At 46.5% G+C, this 19,160-nt stretch overlaps 1 protein-coding gene and 2 pseudogenes across 1 annotated transcript; all 3 read left to right on the forward strand.

Annotated features, from left to right (window-relative positions):
* The first annotated feature begins 2,247 nt into the window (after nucleotides 1-2,247).
* Nucleotides 2,248-2,958, forward strand: LOC112892698 (annotated as a pseudogene).
* Nucleotides 2,959-3,235: 277 nt separating this feature from the next.
* LOC112892699 lies at nucleotides 3,236-4,173 on the forward strand (annotated as a pseudogene).
* Nucleotides 4,174-13,788: 9,615 nt separating this feature from the next.
* On the forward strand, nucleotides 13,789-16,058 carry LOC112892700 (pectinesterase-like). Its single transcript, XM_025959826.1, has 2 exons — nucleotides 13,789-14,791; nucleotides 15,087-16,058. Exons 1-2 carry the CDS (start codon nucleotides 13,789-13,791, stop codon nucleotides 15,782-15,784), a joined length of 1,701 nt encoding a protein of 566 aa, XP_025815611.1. The 3' UTR covers nucleotides 15,785-16,058.
* The last annotated feature ends 3,102 nt before the right edge of the window (nucleotides 16,059-19,160 follow it).

Raw genomic sequence — 19,160 nt, forward strand, 5'->3', positions numbered from 1 at the left:
AGGCCGTGCCTGGGCCATGCTTTTACGGACCGTGCTTTGGGCCGCCCATTTAGCCGGACCCATCTAGCCATCTATACAGTTATGCGCCTTGCCTGCGTAACTCGTGAGAGACGGGCCACGCGGGGGCTGTTCCTAGTCGCATATACGACTAGGATGCGGAGCATCACATAAGGCCTGTGAGGCCCATCATGAGCTTGCCCCCGCCGCCGGCCACCATCCTTATCTCTGGCGGCTCCAGCCGCCGGATCCGCCACCTCCACCAAGCTCGGCTTTCTACGCCCCCGCTCTAGTCCTAGCCCACCGGTTGTCTAACCGGCCGCCGGCCGCTGGCGGCTCCCGCCGGCTCGCCGTGCCGCCCCCTTAACCTGCCACCACCGTCGGGCATCCTTCCCCTCTCCCTCCCTTTTCTAAGCCCGGAGGTCACAAGAAAACCCCGGCAACTCCCCTCCCCGAACTCTGGTGGCGAGCTCACGGAGAAGAAGAATATGAGATTCTGGACCCACTTGCAGCGACTGAGCGGGCCTTCTGCGACGCTTTGGTTCGCACCCGCACGTCTGATCCCTGGTATTAGCGGGCCACACGGCCACGCCTACGCTCGGCTCATTACCCTGCAGGGCACCAGCATCTTCATGCTGAGCGCGCGCGCCTGCCCGCCTAAGTGAGACGCCGAGCGCGCAGATACGCGCGTGCTGCCTAAGGGTGCGTTTGGTTGGGGAGCGAAGTAGAATGGAGCTGTTCCATCCTACTTTTGTAGTTTTTTGGTTGCCTAACTTGTGGAGCGGAGTGGCTCCCAACAATGAATATTCCCGTCAGATGCCGAACGAGCCCGCTCCAAAAAATCAGGCGGACGGAGCCACTCCGCTCTGGACTCACTCTTGCCTTGCTCTCCTGTCTCTGTGCACAGGTTCGTTCTCCCTCCCATGCTCCCATGGCACCAAGCCAACCCGCGCCGCCTCCTCCCTCCTCCTCCTCCCCTGGGCATGGCCGGCCTCCTCCGCCCCTACGCACGCGCAGCCATGGCCGGCCTCCTCGTCCCTGCGCGCAGCCTGGCCAACCCGTGCCACCATGGCCGGCCTCCTCCTCCCCTGCGCGCGCACGGCCATGGCCGGAGCAAGGAAGCCGTCACCGCCGGCTAGATCTGACCTGCCCCGCCTCCTCGTCCCCTACGTGCAGCCTGGCCGACCCGTGCCGCCATGGCTAGATCTGAGCTCCCATGTGCGCGCGCGGCCGGTCTCCTCCTCCCTGCGCCATGGCCGGCGTCCTCCTCCTCCCGTGCGCCCAGCCCGGCCTCCTCCTCCTCCCTACGCCATGGCCGGCGTCCTCCTCCTCCCCTGCGGCCAGCCCGGCCTCCTCCACCTCCCTGCGCCATGGCCTCCTTCTCCCTCATTCTTAAGTCTTTATTGATTAGCAACTAATTCATGTCTTTTATTTTGAATAGGGAAATCAGATTGGCAGAGCAAGAGGAAGAGTCAGGAACAACTGCAGCTAAGGTATACTTCTAACATGAACATACCTCTACATTAACAATGGATTATATTATCTTCATGTGTTGTGAATTGGTAATTTTTCTTTGTTGTCTAATAATATATAGATGGATGAGGACAATCAGCTTCTTGTCTTTATAGCTGCTGCTCATGTGTTGCTTTCGATGATGGCAATGGTTATTAAAAGTAGAAAAAGAAAATGCCACGGTCATACACCCGTTGGACAAATTAGATATGCTCCAATTGATGAGAGGGATAGGAGGAGGTTTGAGTACCTTAATGACAAAATTTGGAAGAATGATGTTACTTGTGTTAATATGCTTAGGCTTAATAGAGCATCGTTCTTTCACTTTTGTAAACTTTTTAGGGATAGAGGTTTATTAGAAGACACTACACACATGTGTGTTGAGCAGCAAGTTGCTATGTTTTTGCACACAATTGGCCACAATGTTAGGAATAGGGTAGTTGCCACTAATTTTGGTAGGTCCGGGGAAACCGTTAGTCGGTACTTCAATAAAGTGCTTCGTGCAATTGGAGAGCTACGCAACGACTTCATTAAGCCACCATCATCGGCGACACCATCTAAAATTCAAGGGAACCCACCATGGGATCCTTATTTTAAGGTAGTGTTTGGTTTGTTTGCACAAATTTTATTGATTATAGGTAGACTTTTGAGGTCTTACACATTCTCATTGTAATGCTAAAATAGGATTGTATTGGGGCTATTGATGGCACACATATTCGAGCGTCTGTTCCTAAGGAAATGGAGGCTGCATTTCGTGGTAGGAAGAGTTACACTACACAAAATGTAATGGCAGCCGTAGACTTTGATCTACGGTTCACATTTGTTATAGCTGGTTGGGAGGGAACAGCCCATGACGCCTCAATTTTACGAGATGCTTTAGAACGCCCAAATGGTCTTCGTGTCCCCGAAGGTAATAAAATTTGAGTAGCTCATTTATACTAACCCACTGTATATAATGACTAGTGTATCTCACATACATATCCTTATATGATAGGCAAGTTCTACCTAGTTGATGCCGGATATGGAGCCAAACCGGGTTTTCTGCCTCCTTATCGTGGTGTGAGGTTCCACTTGAATGAGTGGGGCAGCAACCCCGTACAAAATTAGAAGGAATTGTTCAACCTTAGGCACTCATCTCTCAGGGTTACAGTAGAGCGTGCATTTGGTTCTTTGAAGAGGCGATTCAAAATTCTTGATGATGCAATACCATTTTTTCCCTTCCCTACCCAAGTAGAAGCTGTTGTTGCTGCTTGCATTATCCATAATTGGGTCATAGAAGATGGCGGTGATGATTTGATTATATCTGAAAATGATAACCTCCCTAGTATTACCCATCAAACATCAACACATGGACAAGCAGTGGAACATGCCTTCATAGTTAATTTTAGGCAAGAACTTGCCAATGCCATGTGGGAAGACCGTCAGCAATATTATTCCAATACTTCATGAGTTATGTATCTTTTTATTTGTATGAGTCTATATATCTTTTGTTTCTATGAACCTATGTACCCTTTTATTTGTATGAGACTATGTATGTTTTGTTTCTATGAACCTATGTACTCTTTTATTTGTATGAGTCTATGTAACTTTTGTTTCTATGAACCTATGTATTTTTTCTATGAACCTATGTATCTTTTGTTTCATTTAATGATGAAATCAGATTTACTTTGTACTATTTATGTTGCTGAAATTTAGTTTACTTTTCTTTCATTTAAAGCTTGATACAATGGAGGGAGAGGTAAAATGTGGCACTGTTTGGACAGCAAGTCAGCCTACTTTTGTGCAAACTTTTCTTGCTAATCTTGTAGCTGATGGTTCCAAAACATGAAGTGGTTTCAAGAGAGTTCATCTCAATGCTTGTGCTAAGGTTTTGAATGATCATTTTACGATCAATAGAACACATGAACAGATTTCCAACCACTTGAAAATATTGAAGAAAAAGTACATTAGGATCAATCAACTTAGGAGCAAGAGTGGTGCTGTTTGGGATGAAGAGAACTTTATCATCCATTATGATCATGAGATGTACACAAGTCATTTTAAGGTAATAACTTTGTTGTACTTGTATATTTTCTTTTGTCATTATTGCTGTCCTGTAGGTACTAATTACCTTGTCCAATGTTAGGATGAGAACGGAAAGGAGAGAAACAAGGGTGATGATGAGTACATAAACAAGCCTCTTCCATACTATGGCAATGTAGCTACAATTTTTGGTGATAGTGTTGCAATAGGGCAATTTGTGAAGACCTCAAGTGAATCTTTTGCTGTAGATGTTGAATAGGATACACAAAAGGATGAGATGAATGTTGGGACACCATCTAGTGCTACTATTGACAAAGATGACATGGCGGCTTCGGGCAATAGGCCCTCCAAGAGAGCTAAGAAGGATGACAATGGAGCTGATCCTTTGGTTCAAGCCTTTGATCATGGTACTCAAACCATAGCTAAACCATAGCTAGTGCCGTACGAGATGCAGCATCAAAGAAAGCTTTGCCACCGGGTTTGTTTGAAGCTGTGGATAGCCTTTCTGGTTTTGAGCTTGAGCACAAGGCTAAGTAATATTCTTATTTGTTGAACCATCCTAATATTGCACATGGTTTTGTGGATGCGCCGTTGTTGTACAAGCTCTCTATGGTTACTGAGTTCATTAATGCTAATATGTAGGTTGCTAATTAGCAAATGATAGCAAGACTTTATTTTGGGTGACGTAAACTTGTATGTCATGCTTTTGATTGTATCCATGAACAAGGCACTTTGGATTGTATGCATGTCGTGATGATCTTTGGTTTATTCTATATGTTATATTATGATGGATGTTAAGGAGCCGTATTCTTTGCATTATATGTTATGATGTTATGATGTTATTAGTGTTTTTTGATTGATTATTTAGCTAAGATATGAGAATGTGATTATTTTCTACTTCACTTGACTCCTCAACTACACTCTGCAACAAAAATCGTTCCAGTTTACCAAACACGAAACAGAGCAGCTCCGTTCCTAGAATCTGGAATGGAGCCACTCCATTCCACTTGGCTCCTCGTCCAAACACCGGCTAAGTGAGACGCGTGCTGGTGAGGGGGCGCTGGCCCCGGCGTCGTCGGGGCGGCTGCGGGCTGCTCTTGGGCCATGCTCCTGGCAGTTCGCAATGGGCTTCAATCCGCCGTCTCTACGTACAAGATCCATGAGAGCATGAGCCCATTTCTGAGATGAATCCGCAAGGCCCACCGCGCCGGCCTCCCTAAATAAAGAGGTAAAAAAGAGAGAGGGAGACCCAGTAGACCACCACCATTCCACCAAGCAGAGGAGTTGGTTAGGCCCGTCAATCATGGGCGCTACGTTCGGCTGGCTACGCACGCGGGTCATCGCCTAGGCGCCCTAGCCGGGAGCTCTCCAACCGGCCGGCGCGGTGCGCCGGTACCGGATTAACCGCGGCGCGCGTGGAACGCACAGCAGCACAGCGCCACAGACAAACCTCCCAATTCACATTGTGTTTTCTCGATCGGCCCGATCGATCGCGCCAAGCTAGCGCCGATCGGTCGCATCGTATCCCCACCGCCTCGAGTCCTCGACCCATATCATCCCAGCTCGCGGAGACGGCAGACATGCGAGTGGATTATATTCTCGGATCTGCCAAACTTGCCGCGTCGATCCACCGATCTCCTTCGGTCACTTGCTCTGCTGTCCGGACCGGCAGCATGCTGCATGCACGTCGCGCCGGTCCCCGGTGCCTGACCGGGTCAGTCGTCAAAGGCGACCCCATATATACATGTTTTTTTTAAAAAAAAAGAATCCAGATCGGCCACGCACAAACTGTGGCCCGTTCCTCCACCTGTTTCTGAATCCTGACTCTCAAATGCTCATGATTGAGAGTACAAAGATATTTCCATGGACCTGGAACTGCTAGTAGCGTGACAGGTAGGAGCACGGCTTCGCCATACATTTTGTGAAGCTAGAGCGAAGAAAACAACGGCCAATATTAAGTTAACAGTTACATGAACACAAAGCTAAAACAAGATACGTCTTTATACTACTCCTACTATCGTAGATCATTTTAGCGAATTTAAATATTTTATTTTGCTGTGTATCTAAACATAGTGTATATCTAGATACATAACAAAATAATATATTTAAAAATTCTAAAATGATTTATAATTTAGAACGAGGGAGTACTTTTTTAGAATGAGACCTCATGGAATCTAGTTGGAGGATTACTAGTTCAAGTGAGCTTAATTATGTGTCACACCTCCGGAAAAGAGGTTCAGTCAAGTGCAAGCTACTACAATCTAGAATTTAAAATGCAAAGAGAAATGTCATGTGCTTTGCTAGTTCGAGCTAGCTAGGGAAAAAGAAGAAGAGGAGGGATGCTAGAAACTAAATTAAATGTGGCATAATAAAATATACTACATAAGAACTAACAACTGCATGGGCAAACCAGCAAGCTAGGGATCGTGTATTTCGAAGAACCAGTTTTACTTGGATGCTTAAGGATCAAATCTTAGGTGTGGGTGTGTGTCAGTGTTCGCTTCCGCACTATGTTTCTTCTAAAAAAAGCCATGTAAGAGAATTAGGTAGAAAAAATACTCATCGAGCATTCTACGTACATCTTACAAGCGTTGTTAACTAGTCATCCACGCCGAACACACAACAATCACATATATAGTCTGCTAAATAAATCCACTAGGCTGATCGAAAGTGCTTTGATTCCTTGGTTATCCTCACCTCTTGGATGATCTGGACCGAGCACAATAGAAAAACTTTTGATTCCAAGGTCAAGACTGTTTATGAGCTCTCTTAGCTTGCTTGGAGGAGGAAGCTGTTACCTGGTTGCTAGCCCGATTTAAGCAGATGAGTGCTTTTGTGGCTGTTTGTGATAGAGTTGCTAGTCGTCATTTGTTGATCATGTAATATAGTCCTAGGATTTGTGAGTTTGGAACCCCTGCTCTAAACTTCTTTGTACAAACTTTTTATTCTTGTTAATGAAAAACGCACCCAGATACGATCACGAAAAAAATAAATAAATCCACTAGGAGTCAACCACTGGTTAGTGGTTGCCTAACTGTACATGTGGAACACCGCGCACCACACACATACAGAAACTTCGATTAATGCTGCTAAACTCGTGGCCGTCACATCCACCGGCCGTGCCCCCGTGGACGCACGTCGATCTTGTGGCGCCGTGAGCAGACTGTGGAACCGCCGGAGCGCACCCGCGCGAATTAACAAGACCGACCCTCCGATTAGTTGCAGGACCGGCACGCAGCTAGCAAATGGGATCTCGGTGGTTTTTGACGCACCCAGCTCGACTAGTTTTGTCCACGGATGACCAAATTCCGACCATTTTTTAAGCCTCCTGCAGGTTGCATGGGTTCCATCACTAACACACTAGCTAGCATCGACCTCAGCCATGCATGGGTTAATGCATCCTTTTGAGCGGTGCGTGGGCGGCTTATTGCTCGACGCTTGCGTGCGCATTAGTCACATTGCTTCCAGCTTGTTTAACATCAGCTTCATTGCTCAGCACGATCTAGGTACTCTTTTCATTTTAAATTATAGCTCATTTTAACTTTTCAAAATATATAACTTTTTCTATGCATCTAGATAGGTACATAGTAAAAAATATATAAAAAAACTAAAATAACCTATAATTTATAATGGAGGGAGTATGATTGGAAATTAATACGTGGCGTGCTAGGTAGAAAAATATGTTGGAATATTTGGGCTAGTCCCATTTATTCAATAATAAAGAATTAAAGCTCACGAATAAATGTTAGAAAATTAAAAAATGGTCGAGTTGAGACGTGACGTGATGTACGGTACGGTACGGTGCGGTCGGACATAATGTGCTGCGTGGAGTGCATAAGTTTTGCACCAAAGAGTAATAGCCAGGCTATTAGCGGTGTTTTGATGGCTGGTGCTTAAGAAGGGGTTTCGATGGTATGGAGGTTGCTAGTAACCTATGGCTTGACGGCCATTCCTCACTTTGAAGACGTCCAGGTGTGTCCCCCCCTCACTGGCTCACTCTCCTATATAAGAGGCACCTCACTTCTCCTCAATATACACCTCTCACTCTCAAAGGCATTCCTGCTTAGGAAGCCTATCTCTTCTCCCTCACTGTTCTGCTGCTCTCGCTACCTTAGCATTCCCTACGCAAACTTCTGTGCGAATAGAGTTTGAGTGTGCAGACCTTCGGAACCTTGCTGCCTTGAGATCCTGCTTGGGATATGCAGGCGATAAGGTATTTGAGGAGTGTACATCTAGGTGAGCAGTCGCCGTGAACGACTACTTCCCGGTGACCTTCGTCATGAAGCCATACGCCTACCTCCTAGTAGTCGTCTTTCTCGCACGTACGACTACTTCCAGGTGGATATAGCTGTGTTCCCCAAGTGAACATCAAGATCATCCCGACTATTTCCCGATAGCCATTTGCACTGCATCAAACTAGTTCGGCTACATCGAACAGTTCGGACCGACACAATGTCCAGTCCTGGGGAAAGGGGCACCCGGTGCCCCCGGCACCGGTCCCGCATTGGGGTACTCTCTAAATCTTCTATGGTTTATCTTTCTGTTTGTGTTAGTTAGTGGAATTAACATGAACACAAGCACATATCATGTTATCACAAGATCACTACTTTTTTTCATGATTAAAATATTAATTCTTGGAATTAAAATATACCGTAAATTGCCTAGTTTTCTAACAATCCAAAAACCTTATGATGTTAATAGGCTTACGGTAGCTAGTTTTGCTCAAATCCTGAAACCAAGTGTTTTCAATGGAACAAACTTCAAAAGGTGGCGTGATAGGATGATCCTTTGGTTGATGGCAATGAAGGTCTATCACATTGCACAGGATAAGCCTGGAACATTTGTGACTCCAGAGCGGAGCAAACTTTCATGGCGACTGATAACCTGTTTCAAGGTGTCATGATTAGTGTTCTAGCTCAAGGCCTTGAGGATATCTATATCTCGCTGCAGTCTGCCAAAGAATTATGGAATGCACTTGAGGACAAATATGGTATTTCCAATGCTGGGAGTGAGTTGTATGTCTTGGAACTGTTCACCGACTACAAGATGGTATATGACCGTCTAGTAGTGGAACAAGCCCATGAGATTCAATCACTAGCAAAGGAACTTGAGGGCTAGCTTCAAGTGTGAGTTGCCTAACAAATATGTGGTTGGGAGCATTATTGCTAAGCTGCCACCATTGTGGAGGGATTTTGCCACTTCTCTGAAACATAAAAGACAAGTGTTCAGCACTGCTGACCTGATTGGCTCTTTGGATGTTGAGGAGAAAGAGAGGGCAAAGGATACTCACGGCAAAGGAGTTGTTGGTTCTTCAAGTACCAATCTGGTGCAGAAGAACAATTCAAATGCTTTCCACAACAACAACAAGAAGAACAAGCCGGATAACTGTGGAAAGGCTAAACAAACAACTAGCTTTAAGAAGAAGAAGAAGAAGAAGGAGAAGGGAAAGGGCAAGTGCTACACTTGCGGTCTTGAGGGGCACTTTGCAAAGGAGTGCAAAGACAACAAATATAAGCCTAAGTCTACAAATATAGTTATTAGCGAGACCAGTGGAACATGGACTCGGCATCATTAGAACTAATTCATTCTGACTTGTGCAAGATGAATGGCATATTGACAAAAGGTGGTAAAAAATATTTCATGACTTTGATAGATGATTCAACTAGATTTTGCTATATTTATTTGCTGAAGATAAAAAGATGAAGCTTTGCACTATTTTAAGATCTATAAAGCTAAAGTAGAAAATCAACTTGAGAGAAAGATCAAACGTGTAAGGTTGGATCATGGTGGAGAGTACTTTTCAAATATTTTCACTTTATTATGTGAGGAACATGGTATAATTCATGAGAGGACGGCTCCCTATTCACCTCAGTCAACTGGGTTGCCGAAAGAAAGAACCGCACTCTAACTGATCTGGTTAACACCTTGTTACAGCGGGACTTTCTGAGGAATTGTGGGGGTGAGGCTATATTGACAGCTTGTCATGTCCTTAGTCGTGTTCCTGCAAAGAACAAAGAGATAACACCATTCGAGGAATGGAAGAAGAAAAGACTTACACTTTCTTATTTACGGGCTTGGGGCTGTTTGACAAAGGTCAATGTGTCAGTAACCAAGAAACGTAAACTTAGACTAAAATCGTAGACTGTGTCTTTTTGGGTTATGCAAGGGTATAGGTTTATTAATAGTAAAATTTGGAGTACCTCACATGCATGTTGGTATAATCATGGAGTACACAGATGCTACATTTTTTAGAACATATTTCCTATGAAAGAGGGAACTAGCACTTCTATTCAAGATATGTCAATAAATAATGAACCTGCTGTTTTGATAGAACACAGTGAAGAAAATACCAATGGAAAATCCCGAGGAGGATGACAGTGAAGCTTCTAGAAGGAGCAAGAGACAGAATGAGAAGATTTCTTTAATACTTACCACCCATTACCCGATTGACCATTATTCGAGTGCTACTTTCTTTGGCTACCTCTCATGGTCTTCTCGTTTATCATATAGACGTTAAGACAACTTTCCTAAATGGACAGTTAAAGGAGGGGATCTATATGGATCAGATAGATAATTTTGTAGCAGGAGGTCAAGAAGGAATGGTGTGTAAGTTGATGAAATCTTTGTATAGCCTGAAGCAAGCACCTAAGTAATGGCAGGAGAAGTTTGACAGGACTCTCACGTCTGCTGGTTTTGCTGCGAACGAAGTTGACAAGTATGTGTACTATTGCTATGGTGGGGGTCAAGGAGTGATCTTGTACTTGTATGTTGATGATATACTGATATTTAGGACATGCCTTGATGTGATCAAGGAAGTCAAAGAGTTCTTGTCTCAAAACTTTGAGATGGATGATTTGGGAGAAGCTGATGTTATCCTGAATATAAAACTAGTGAGAGAAGGTGATGGTGGGGTGACTCTTACTCAGTCCCACTATATGGAGAAGATCTTGAGTCGCTTTGGATATAGTGACTGCAAGCTATCTTCAACACCTTATGATGCTAGTAAAATATTAAAGAAAATATAAAAGGATAATGAGGGATCAACTGAGGTATTCCCAGATCGTTGGTTCACCTATGTTCTTGGCTAGCGCAACCAGGCCTGATATCTCGTTTGCTGTGAGCAAACTAAGCCGGTTTGTCTCAAATCCGGGAGATGATCATTCGAATGCTCTGGAAAGAGTAATGCGTTATCTAGTGGGTACTACGAGCTACAGAATTCACTATACCAGGTACCCAAGGGTAGATATAGTGTTTCAAGTTGGATCTCTGATGCAGATGAGATTAAGGCCACGAGTGGATATGTGTTCACACTTGGAGGTGCCGTTGTTTCCTGAAAGTATTGCAAGCAGACCATCTTAACGAGATCAACTATGGAAGCAGAACTCACTGCGTTAGACACTACCACTATTGAGGCCGAGTGGCTTCCTGAACCCCTAATGGATTTGCCGATAGTTCACGATACCGGCTATCTAATGAACTATGATAATCAAACTGTGATTGTCAAACTGAACAGTGCTAAGAACAATATGAAGTCTTCAAGGAATGTAAAGAAGCGGTTAAAATCTGTCAGAAAATTGAGAAACTCCGGAGTGATAACCTTGAACTATGTTCCAGACAGCTAGAAATCTGACAGATTAGTTCACAAAGGGTCCTTCACATAATGTGATAGACTATGCATCCAAGGAATTGGGCTTGAGACCCATATGAGTTACTCAGTAATGGTAACCTATCCTATGTGATCGGAGATCACGTGAATTAGGATGGTGAAACAAGCTATTGACTGACTGAGAGAAGAGAACCTTTGAACAAGGCTCATTCCAGCGGTGATGCATTTCTCTTCTAATCTGTATGGCAGGGTGGGGAACACCTTAATGTGATCCAAGTTGCTCAGTGGAGCAAAGATGTTGGCCTACAGAATATCTCCAAGGATTGCACCTATATGAGTTCGACTGCTAGTCACAGTCTATGAGATTGGGTGATCTTTAGATGCTCATAAAGAGGCTCGGAGTATGACTTATACGCTCCAAACCGTGAGGATGCTTAAAGCAGCCTAATATCAACAAGGGGTTTTGATCAAGTTTGTTTGCACGAAACTGCCAATTCAAGGCGTAGTCCATTGGTCATTTGTGAATGAGTGTAGCCTCTGCCTCAGGTGGATGTTCAACTTAACAATCTCCGCCATAACACTGGTATATCAAAATAGCAGTAGAATTGAGATCATTTCTCGTGTAGCTTGAAATTCTTGGTGGGGATTTTTGAAATATTTGGGCTAGGCCCGTCTATTCAATAATAAAGAAGTAGAGCTCATGAATAAATGTTAGGGAATTAAAAACTGGTCGAGTTGAGATGTGACGTGATGTACGGTACGGTGCGATCGGTCATGATGTGCTGCGTGGAGTGGACAAGTTTTGCACCAAAGAGTAATAGCCAGACTATTAGTGGTGTTTTGATGGCTGGTGCTTAAGGGGTTTCAATGGTATGGAGGTTAGTAGTAACCTATGCTGGTTTGATGGTCATTGCTCACCTTGAAGACGTCCAGGTGTGTCCCCCCTTGCTGGCTCACTCGCCTATATAAGAGGCACCTCACCTCTCGCTCTCAAAGGCATTCCTGCTTAAGAAGCCTATCTGTTCTCCCTCACTGTTCTGCTGCTCTCGCTACTTTAGCATTCCCAACGCAAACTTCTACGCGCATAGAGCTTGCGTGAGCAGGCCTCCGGAACCTCGCTGCCTTGGGATCCTGCTCGGGATAGGCAGGCGATAAGGTTTTTGGGGAGCGTACATCTATGCAACTGCTCGCCGTGAATGACTACTTCCCGGTTACCTTCATCATGAAGCCGTACGTCTACCTCCTAGTAGTCGTCTTCCTCGCACGTACGACTACTTCCAGGTGGATGTAGCTATGTTTCCCAAGTGAACGTCAAGATCATCCCGACTACTTCTCGATGGCCATCTGCATTGGATCAACCTAGTTCGGCTACATCGAACAGCTCGGACCAACACAATATCCAGTTCTGGGAACGGTGCACCCAGTGCCTCTGCCACCGATCCCGGTCCCGCCTAGAGGTACTCTCTAAATCTTGTATGGTTTATCTTTATGTTTGTGTTTGTTAGTGGAATTAATATGAACACAAGCACATATCATGTTGTCACAAGATCACTACTTTTTGTCATGATTAAAATATTAATGATTGGAATTAAAATATACCGTAAATTGTCTAGTTTTCTAACAAAATATACCACGGCACAATACCATGTTGCTGAAAATTGGATCCAGGGCCTACTATTTATCCTCACACATGCGATGGGATTTTCGAACTCGTCTATCATTTTTAGGATGGTGCGGTGCACCAAGTAAAAAGACATAAACAACTTAATTATCACATTATCTAAAAAAGTATATTTAAGAAAGCAGTGGCAACTAGGATTTCGAACTTGTCTAACGTTGCAAGAAATCAGTCGAGTTGCCTTAGTGATCATTTGCATCCTCTGGATTTCTTTTCTACCATCTAATAAAATTTAAGGTAAATTCTCTTACCGTCCTTAAAAAAAAGCATGGATTCTTTATTTTCCTTTGCATACATAATAAATTTTTAAATAACTATGTTTCATTATAGTTAATCAATAATAATCGTGCTTTTAACTTTTTGGATGAATAATAAAGTTCCAGCCTTCGCATCATCAGTCCGTACATATACCCATCACGGCTGGCGATCGGAAGTCGCAGTACCCAAACCCACGTAGTTGCGTCATTGCGTGACCACGGCACTATTCCTACTATTACGCACAAACAACTATATGCACGTTGTGGTAGTAAATGTAAATCCCTGATGTAAAAAAGAAAAAAAAATGATTAATAGAGCAACAGCTCGTGTATTTGAATCCGACCAACCCAACTCAGACAAATGTGGCCTCCCCCATGCAACTCGTACCCACCTCCAGCTCGAGAATTTGTTTGACACACGTGTGCCGCCGGTTTCTCACCGCCACCGTCATCGAGCAGACGCTCTTTCCTTGCTCTAGGCACACCGGGCTGGCGGGCTACTATCTATGCCTCCATGAACAGCCACTTGGACCTCACGAGTCAACCCACGTTTGACCTGCCAACTTTTGTATAAAAATTACCATGAAACCCTCGGATCCACCTTATAAAAGGACACACCTCGATCCATGGCTCCATCTCACCACCTCGAGCTCAATCTAGTACACCAACACACTCGCTGACATTAACACAAGTTAAGCTTCGCACACTAAGCAAACATGGCGGCAGACATTCGCGCCACCACCGCGCTCCCAGCCATCCTGGTGCTCTCGCTGTCCCTGCTCGTCGTAGCGGCCCGCTCCGACACGGCGGTGGCCACGCCGGTGACGCCGTCGACCGCGTGCAACGAGACGACGGACCCCAACTTCTGCCGGACCGTGCTCCCGTCCAACGGCACCAGCAACCTCTACACCTACGGTCGCTTCTCCGTGGCCAGGTCCCTCGCCAACGCCAACAGGTTCCTCGCCCTCGTCAACCGCTACCTCGCTCGCGGCGGCCGCGGCCTCTCCCCCGGCGCCGTCGCCGCACTGCAGGACTGCCAGCTCCTCTCCGTGCTCAACATCGACTTCCTGTCCTCCGCGGGCGCCACGCTCAACACGTCCGCCAACAGCACCCTCCTCGACCCGCAGGCCGAGGACGTGCAGACGCTGCTGTCGGCGATCCTGACCAACCAGCAGACGTGCGCCGACGGCCTGCAGGCCGCCGCCTCCGCGTGGTCCGTGCGCGACGGGCTCGCCGTGCCCATGGCCAACAGCACCAAGCTCTACAGCGTCTCGCTCTCGCTCTTCACCAGGGCGTGGGTGCCGGCCGCGGGCAAGTCCGGCGGCAGGAGGTCGAGGGGGTCATCGTCGGCCAACAAGCCGCCCCACCACGGCCACGGGAGGGGGCTGTTCGACGCCACCGACGACGAGATGGTCCGCAGGATGGCGCTCGAGGGCGCCGCCGCGGCGGTGCCGGTGGTCGGCGAGGTCACCGTGGACCAGAGCGGCGCGGGGAACTACACGACCGTCGGCGACGCCGTGGCGGCGGCGCCGAGCAACCTCGCCGGGAGCAACGGGTACTTCGTGATACGCGTCGCGGCGGGCGTGTACGAGGAGAATGTGGTGGTGCCCAAGAACAAGAAGTACGTCATGATGATCGGCGACGGCATCGGACAGTCGGTCATCACCGGCAACCGGAGCGTCGTCGACGGCTGGACAACCTTCAACTCGGCCACGTTCGGTGAGCGTCACGTTGATTTTTTTTTTCTTCAAATTAAGTTTGGTCTGGCGCGTCGGTGCGCAGAAACATCAACCAAGTGGCAGGCATTTTCGTAGTCAGTCAAAGTCAGCTGACTCTTTATTTCGATAAAGTTGAGTTGAGATTTACCTTACTGCTCGAAAAAAAAAATCACTTGCATGGCAACTAATTAACATGACATTGACATGTTCGAAGCTAATTAGTAGTTATGTGTGCTTGACAGTGCAAGCTACCACTGTAGCTCTAACTTGTTTTGTGGGACCATTTCTGCATGCAGCTGTTCTGGGGACAGGTTTCGTGGCTGTGAACATGACGTTCCGGAACACGGCCGGCCCTGCGAAGCACCAGGCGGTGGCGCTCCGCTCCGGCGCGGACCTGTCGACGTTCTACCGGTGCAGCTTCGAGGCGTACCAGGACACGCTGTACACGCACTCCCTCCGGCAGTTCTACCGCGCCTGCGACATCTACGGCACCGTGGACTACGTGTTCGGCAACGCCGCCGTCGTGTTCCAGGGCTGCAACCTCTACTCCCGCCTTCCCATGCGGGGGCAGAGCAACACCGTCACGGCGCAGGGCCGCACGGACCCGAACCAGAACACGGGCACCACGCTCCAGGGCTGCGTCGTGGCGGCGGCGCCCGACCTGGCCGCCAACGCGGCGTTCCCCGTGGCCACCTACCTCGGCCGGCCGTGGAAGCTCTACTCCCGGACGGTGATCATGCAGTCGGAGGTGGACGCGGTGGTGGACCCCGCGGGGTGGATGCCGTGGGACGGCGACTTCGCGCTGGCCACACTCTTCTACGCCGAGTACAACAACTCGGGGCCCGGGGCGGACACGAGCAGGCGGGTGGCGTGGCCGGGGTTCCACGTGCTCGGCAGCGTCGCCGACGCCGGCAACTTCACCGTCGGGAACATGGTGCTCGGGGACTTCTGGCTGCCCCAGACCGGCGTGCCTTTCACGAGCGGGCTGAACTGAAGAGATGATGATAATGGTCGTTAGCGGCTAATTGGGCAATTAAGTCGGTGCAAAGACGAGCTTAGTGGATGTTACCATATTGTATTCGTTGCAAATGGTAGGTAGGTATACGGATAACAAAGGGTATATATATAACAGAATAATAAGTGGTGCAACAACACCATGATTCATAGCCATATTAGGTTCGAGATGCAGTGTATTCTCCATTTCCAGTGAACTTCCAAGTAATGCTACCAGGAACATCCGGGTGTAAGTGGGTCTCTCTGGTTGCTCTCCAAAGGTGGATGAACTCAATAAAGTGTTGAGTGCCGGAGGTTGAGGTCACAGATCCACTTGTTTCCATCTAAGGCCTGTTACAGCGATCTATTCTTTTTCCTGGAAACAGTGAAGAGATTTGGAGCAAGGTCACGAGGTCGCCTTCCCTGGACCCATGCACTGTGCTAGAGTGAAATCTTTTCACCATTTCCCACATTGATGGAAGTCGCTGCCGCAAACAGTCGCTTGTCCGTGGCATTACGGGAATATCTGGGCCGACTTGCACCTTCTGGTTGCATTGTCATCCCATTCGTGCCACAGCCATCGCAATCTCAAAGCTCTTGCGAATTTCCCAAGATGCAAGATGCCAAAACCACCCGAGGTGATCGGTCTAGTTGATCGCAGCCGATTCACTTTGCATTTCCCACCTGTGAGAGTTTCTGAGCCGGCCCATAGGAATTGCTTCCTCTTATCATCAATCTCTTTGAGCATATGCTTGAGGGAAGTTAGAAAATATACTGCTTGTGAAGTGAAAACTGATTTTACTAGTCAATTGACCTGCTGGGTTAATATTCCGACCATTCCAAAGTGTGAGTTTGCTTACCGCTTTATCAATTGGCGGCTGAAAGTCCACCCGACGCAGCCGTCTTGTGGTGAGCGGAAGGCCTGGATACTTAATAGGGAAGTGCGATTTTTTGGCCGGAAGGTCCACTAGCACATCATGAAGTGCCACATTATCACAGAAAATGGGGACGACGGTAGACTTTTGGAAATTGGCCTTGAGCCCTGTAGCGTCTCCAAATTTATTTAGGAGGTCTGCAAGTGCTGCAACATCGTTCCTCGTCGGTTTGATAAAGATTGCCGTTTCATCCGCATACATTGAGGTTCTCATGTTCACCGCCCTGCCTTGCAGCATGCTTAAGTAACCCTTCTCAATCGCCACCTCTAGTAGTTTCTGCAGCGGGTCAATGGCCATTACAAAGAGGGGAGGTGATAGTGGGTGCCCTTACCGAAGTCCTCTCCCATGCTTGATGGGCGCACTGGGCACTCCATTGAGCAATACGCGTGAGGAAGAGGTGCATTGTAGTGCAGCAATCCAATCACACCAGCGAGCTGGGAAGCCAAGTTGCCTCATGAGTGTTAGCAAGTACTCCCAACGTACTGAGTCAAATGCTTTGGTGATGTCAAGCTTGAGGAAAAGTGTTGGTGTTTCTTTTCCTATGAAGTCGCCGTGCCATGTTGTGAACTGACATGAAGTTATCATGGATGCTTCGTCTCTTGATAAAAGCACTTTGGGATGGCGAGATGAGTCCATCCATGTGCGGTGCAAGGTGTGTACCTTGGACTTTCGTCATGATTTTAGCAAAGGAGTGGATCAAGCCACTGGTGGAAATCAATACTTCAATGACGAACGATTTTGATCACTGTAATGGTCAGATACTCATAAAGTAAGTTTTATGATAAATTTTTCTTCGTCAAAGAAGTCGCGTCAAGTTAGTTCTACCGTGACAAAATTTCCAAAAATATCATAGAACGGATTTTATCTGTGATAAAAAACTTTTATCATAGAAGCATATTTTGTTCTGTGCCTTTTATCCCAGCTTGGTCTAACCGGCCGCACGCAGATTGCCCTTGGCGTGATCCACAGCAACGCCGTTCAGCCCGTAGCTCTCTGCTGCGTGGCAGGAAGTAGCTGGACATGCGCCAGCAATTAACTAGAAGCTAAAGTACCATCAATAACCTCAAGTAGGCTGTCGTTCCGCGGAGATTGTAGGTTTGAATTCTTGTTGTGCCCTTTTATTGCACCCTTTTTTCCTTCTTTTCTCTAACTTTAAACTATACAAAAGTGTTGAAATGCCAATGTAGAACACAACCAAGCAAGTAGCCTAGTGGTGAGGCAATTGATTTAATTCTATGAGGTTCAGAATTTGATTTCCACTAGTGCCATATATTTTGCCGTTTAATTCCCCCCACTGGCAGATTGGCCACGCTGACTGGATGGTTACCTGGCGCTCGGCCGGATGAGGTGGAGTTTGCTGAGTTCGATTTCCACTAGTGCTATATATTTTGCCATTTAATTCCCCCACTGACAGATTGGCCACGCTGACTGGATGGTAACCTGGCGCTAGCGACAGAATGAAGTGGCGTCCGCGGCCGGATGAGGTGGAGTTGGCTGGTTGCCACGTTGATTGAATAAAATGAGGGGAATAAATTCTATATAAAAAGATTAAAGACCAAGAAGAATAACAAAAGATCAAGTACCTAAGTGGTATGTGTGATACATTCTCAACTTGAGGTTGTAGGTTCAATCCTTGGCCCTCCACCCTTTTTCTCTAGGTTTTTTACTTTCTTTTGGCTGGCCCCATTGCAACCTTTTTTTTTTCTTTCTTCCAGTATACTACAAAATAAAATTACACCCCGGTAGGTTCGATCCTTGGCCCTCTACCTTTTTCTCTAGTTTTTTTACTTTCTTTTGGCCGGCTGTTGCAACCTTTTTTGTTTTCCTTTCTCCCAGTATACTACAAAATAAAATTACACCCTGATTTTATGACGAGAATTGGTCGTCACAAATACGAGGTGTTGAAAAGAGCATGGTTTTAGAAAAAAAAAATCAATAAAAAGGAATCATCATATTTGGAGTTATTATGAGAAAGAAATACAAGTTACAAGTTTTAATTTTAGATTAAAAAGAGAAAGACGAACTATTTGTGTGTTCTTCACTTTGATCCAGCTGATCCTATTTACACGTTATATAATCTGTGTAACCAAAACAAGGATGTAGCTCGGTGCTGCAAGTCCTCCTTGGTTAATGCAAAGACGCGCGTTCGATTGCTCAGGTGGTGGGGTGATGTGCTTCATCACATGAACAAAACGCTAATCTTTCCACAAGTGATCAAGTGTCCTGGTGGTAACCGGTAATCTATTGCAGCATGGTCTCAAGTTTGATTCCCCATAAGCCTTTGTGGAAATATAGTGCGGATTGCTAAGCAAGGTCTCGGGTTTGATCCTGGTTGCTCCATAATTTCCATGCCGCTTTTTTAAATTCCAAAAGAGCATTTATATTTAGTAATAAAATGGGTCGACCGCAAGCATCATTTTTTTTAATTTTTTGCAGATAATT

The sequence above is a fragment of the Panicum hallii genome, chromosome 5 (assembly GCF_002211085.1).
Source record: "Panicum hallii strain FIL2 chromosome 5, PHallii_v3.1, whole genome shotgun sequence".
Classification (NCBI taxonomy): Eukaryota; Viridiplantae; Streptophyta; class Magnoliopsida; order Poales; family Poaceae; genus Panicum; species Panicum hallii.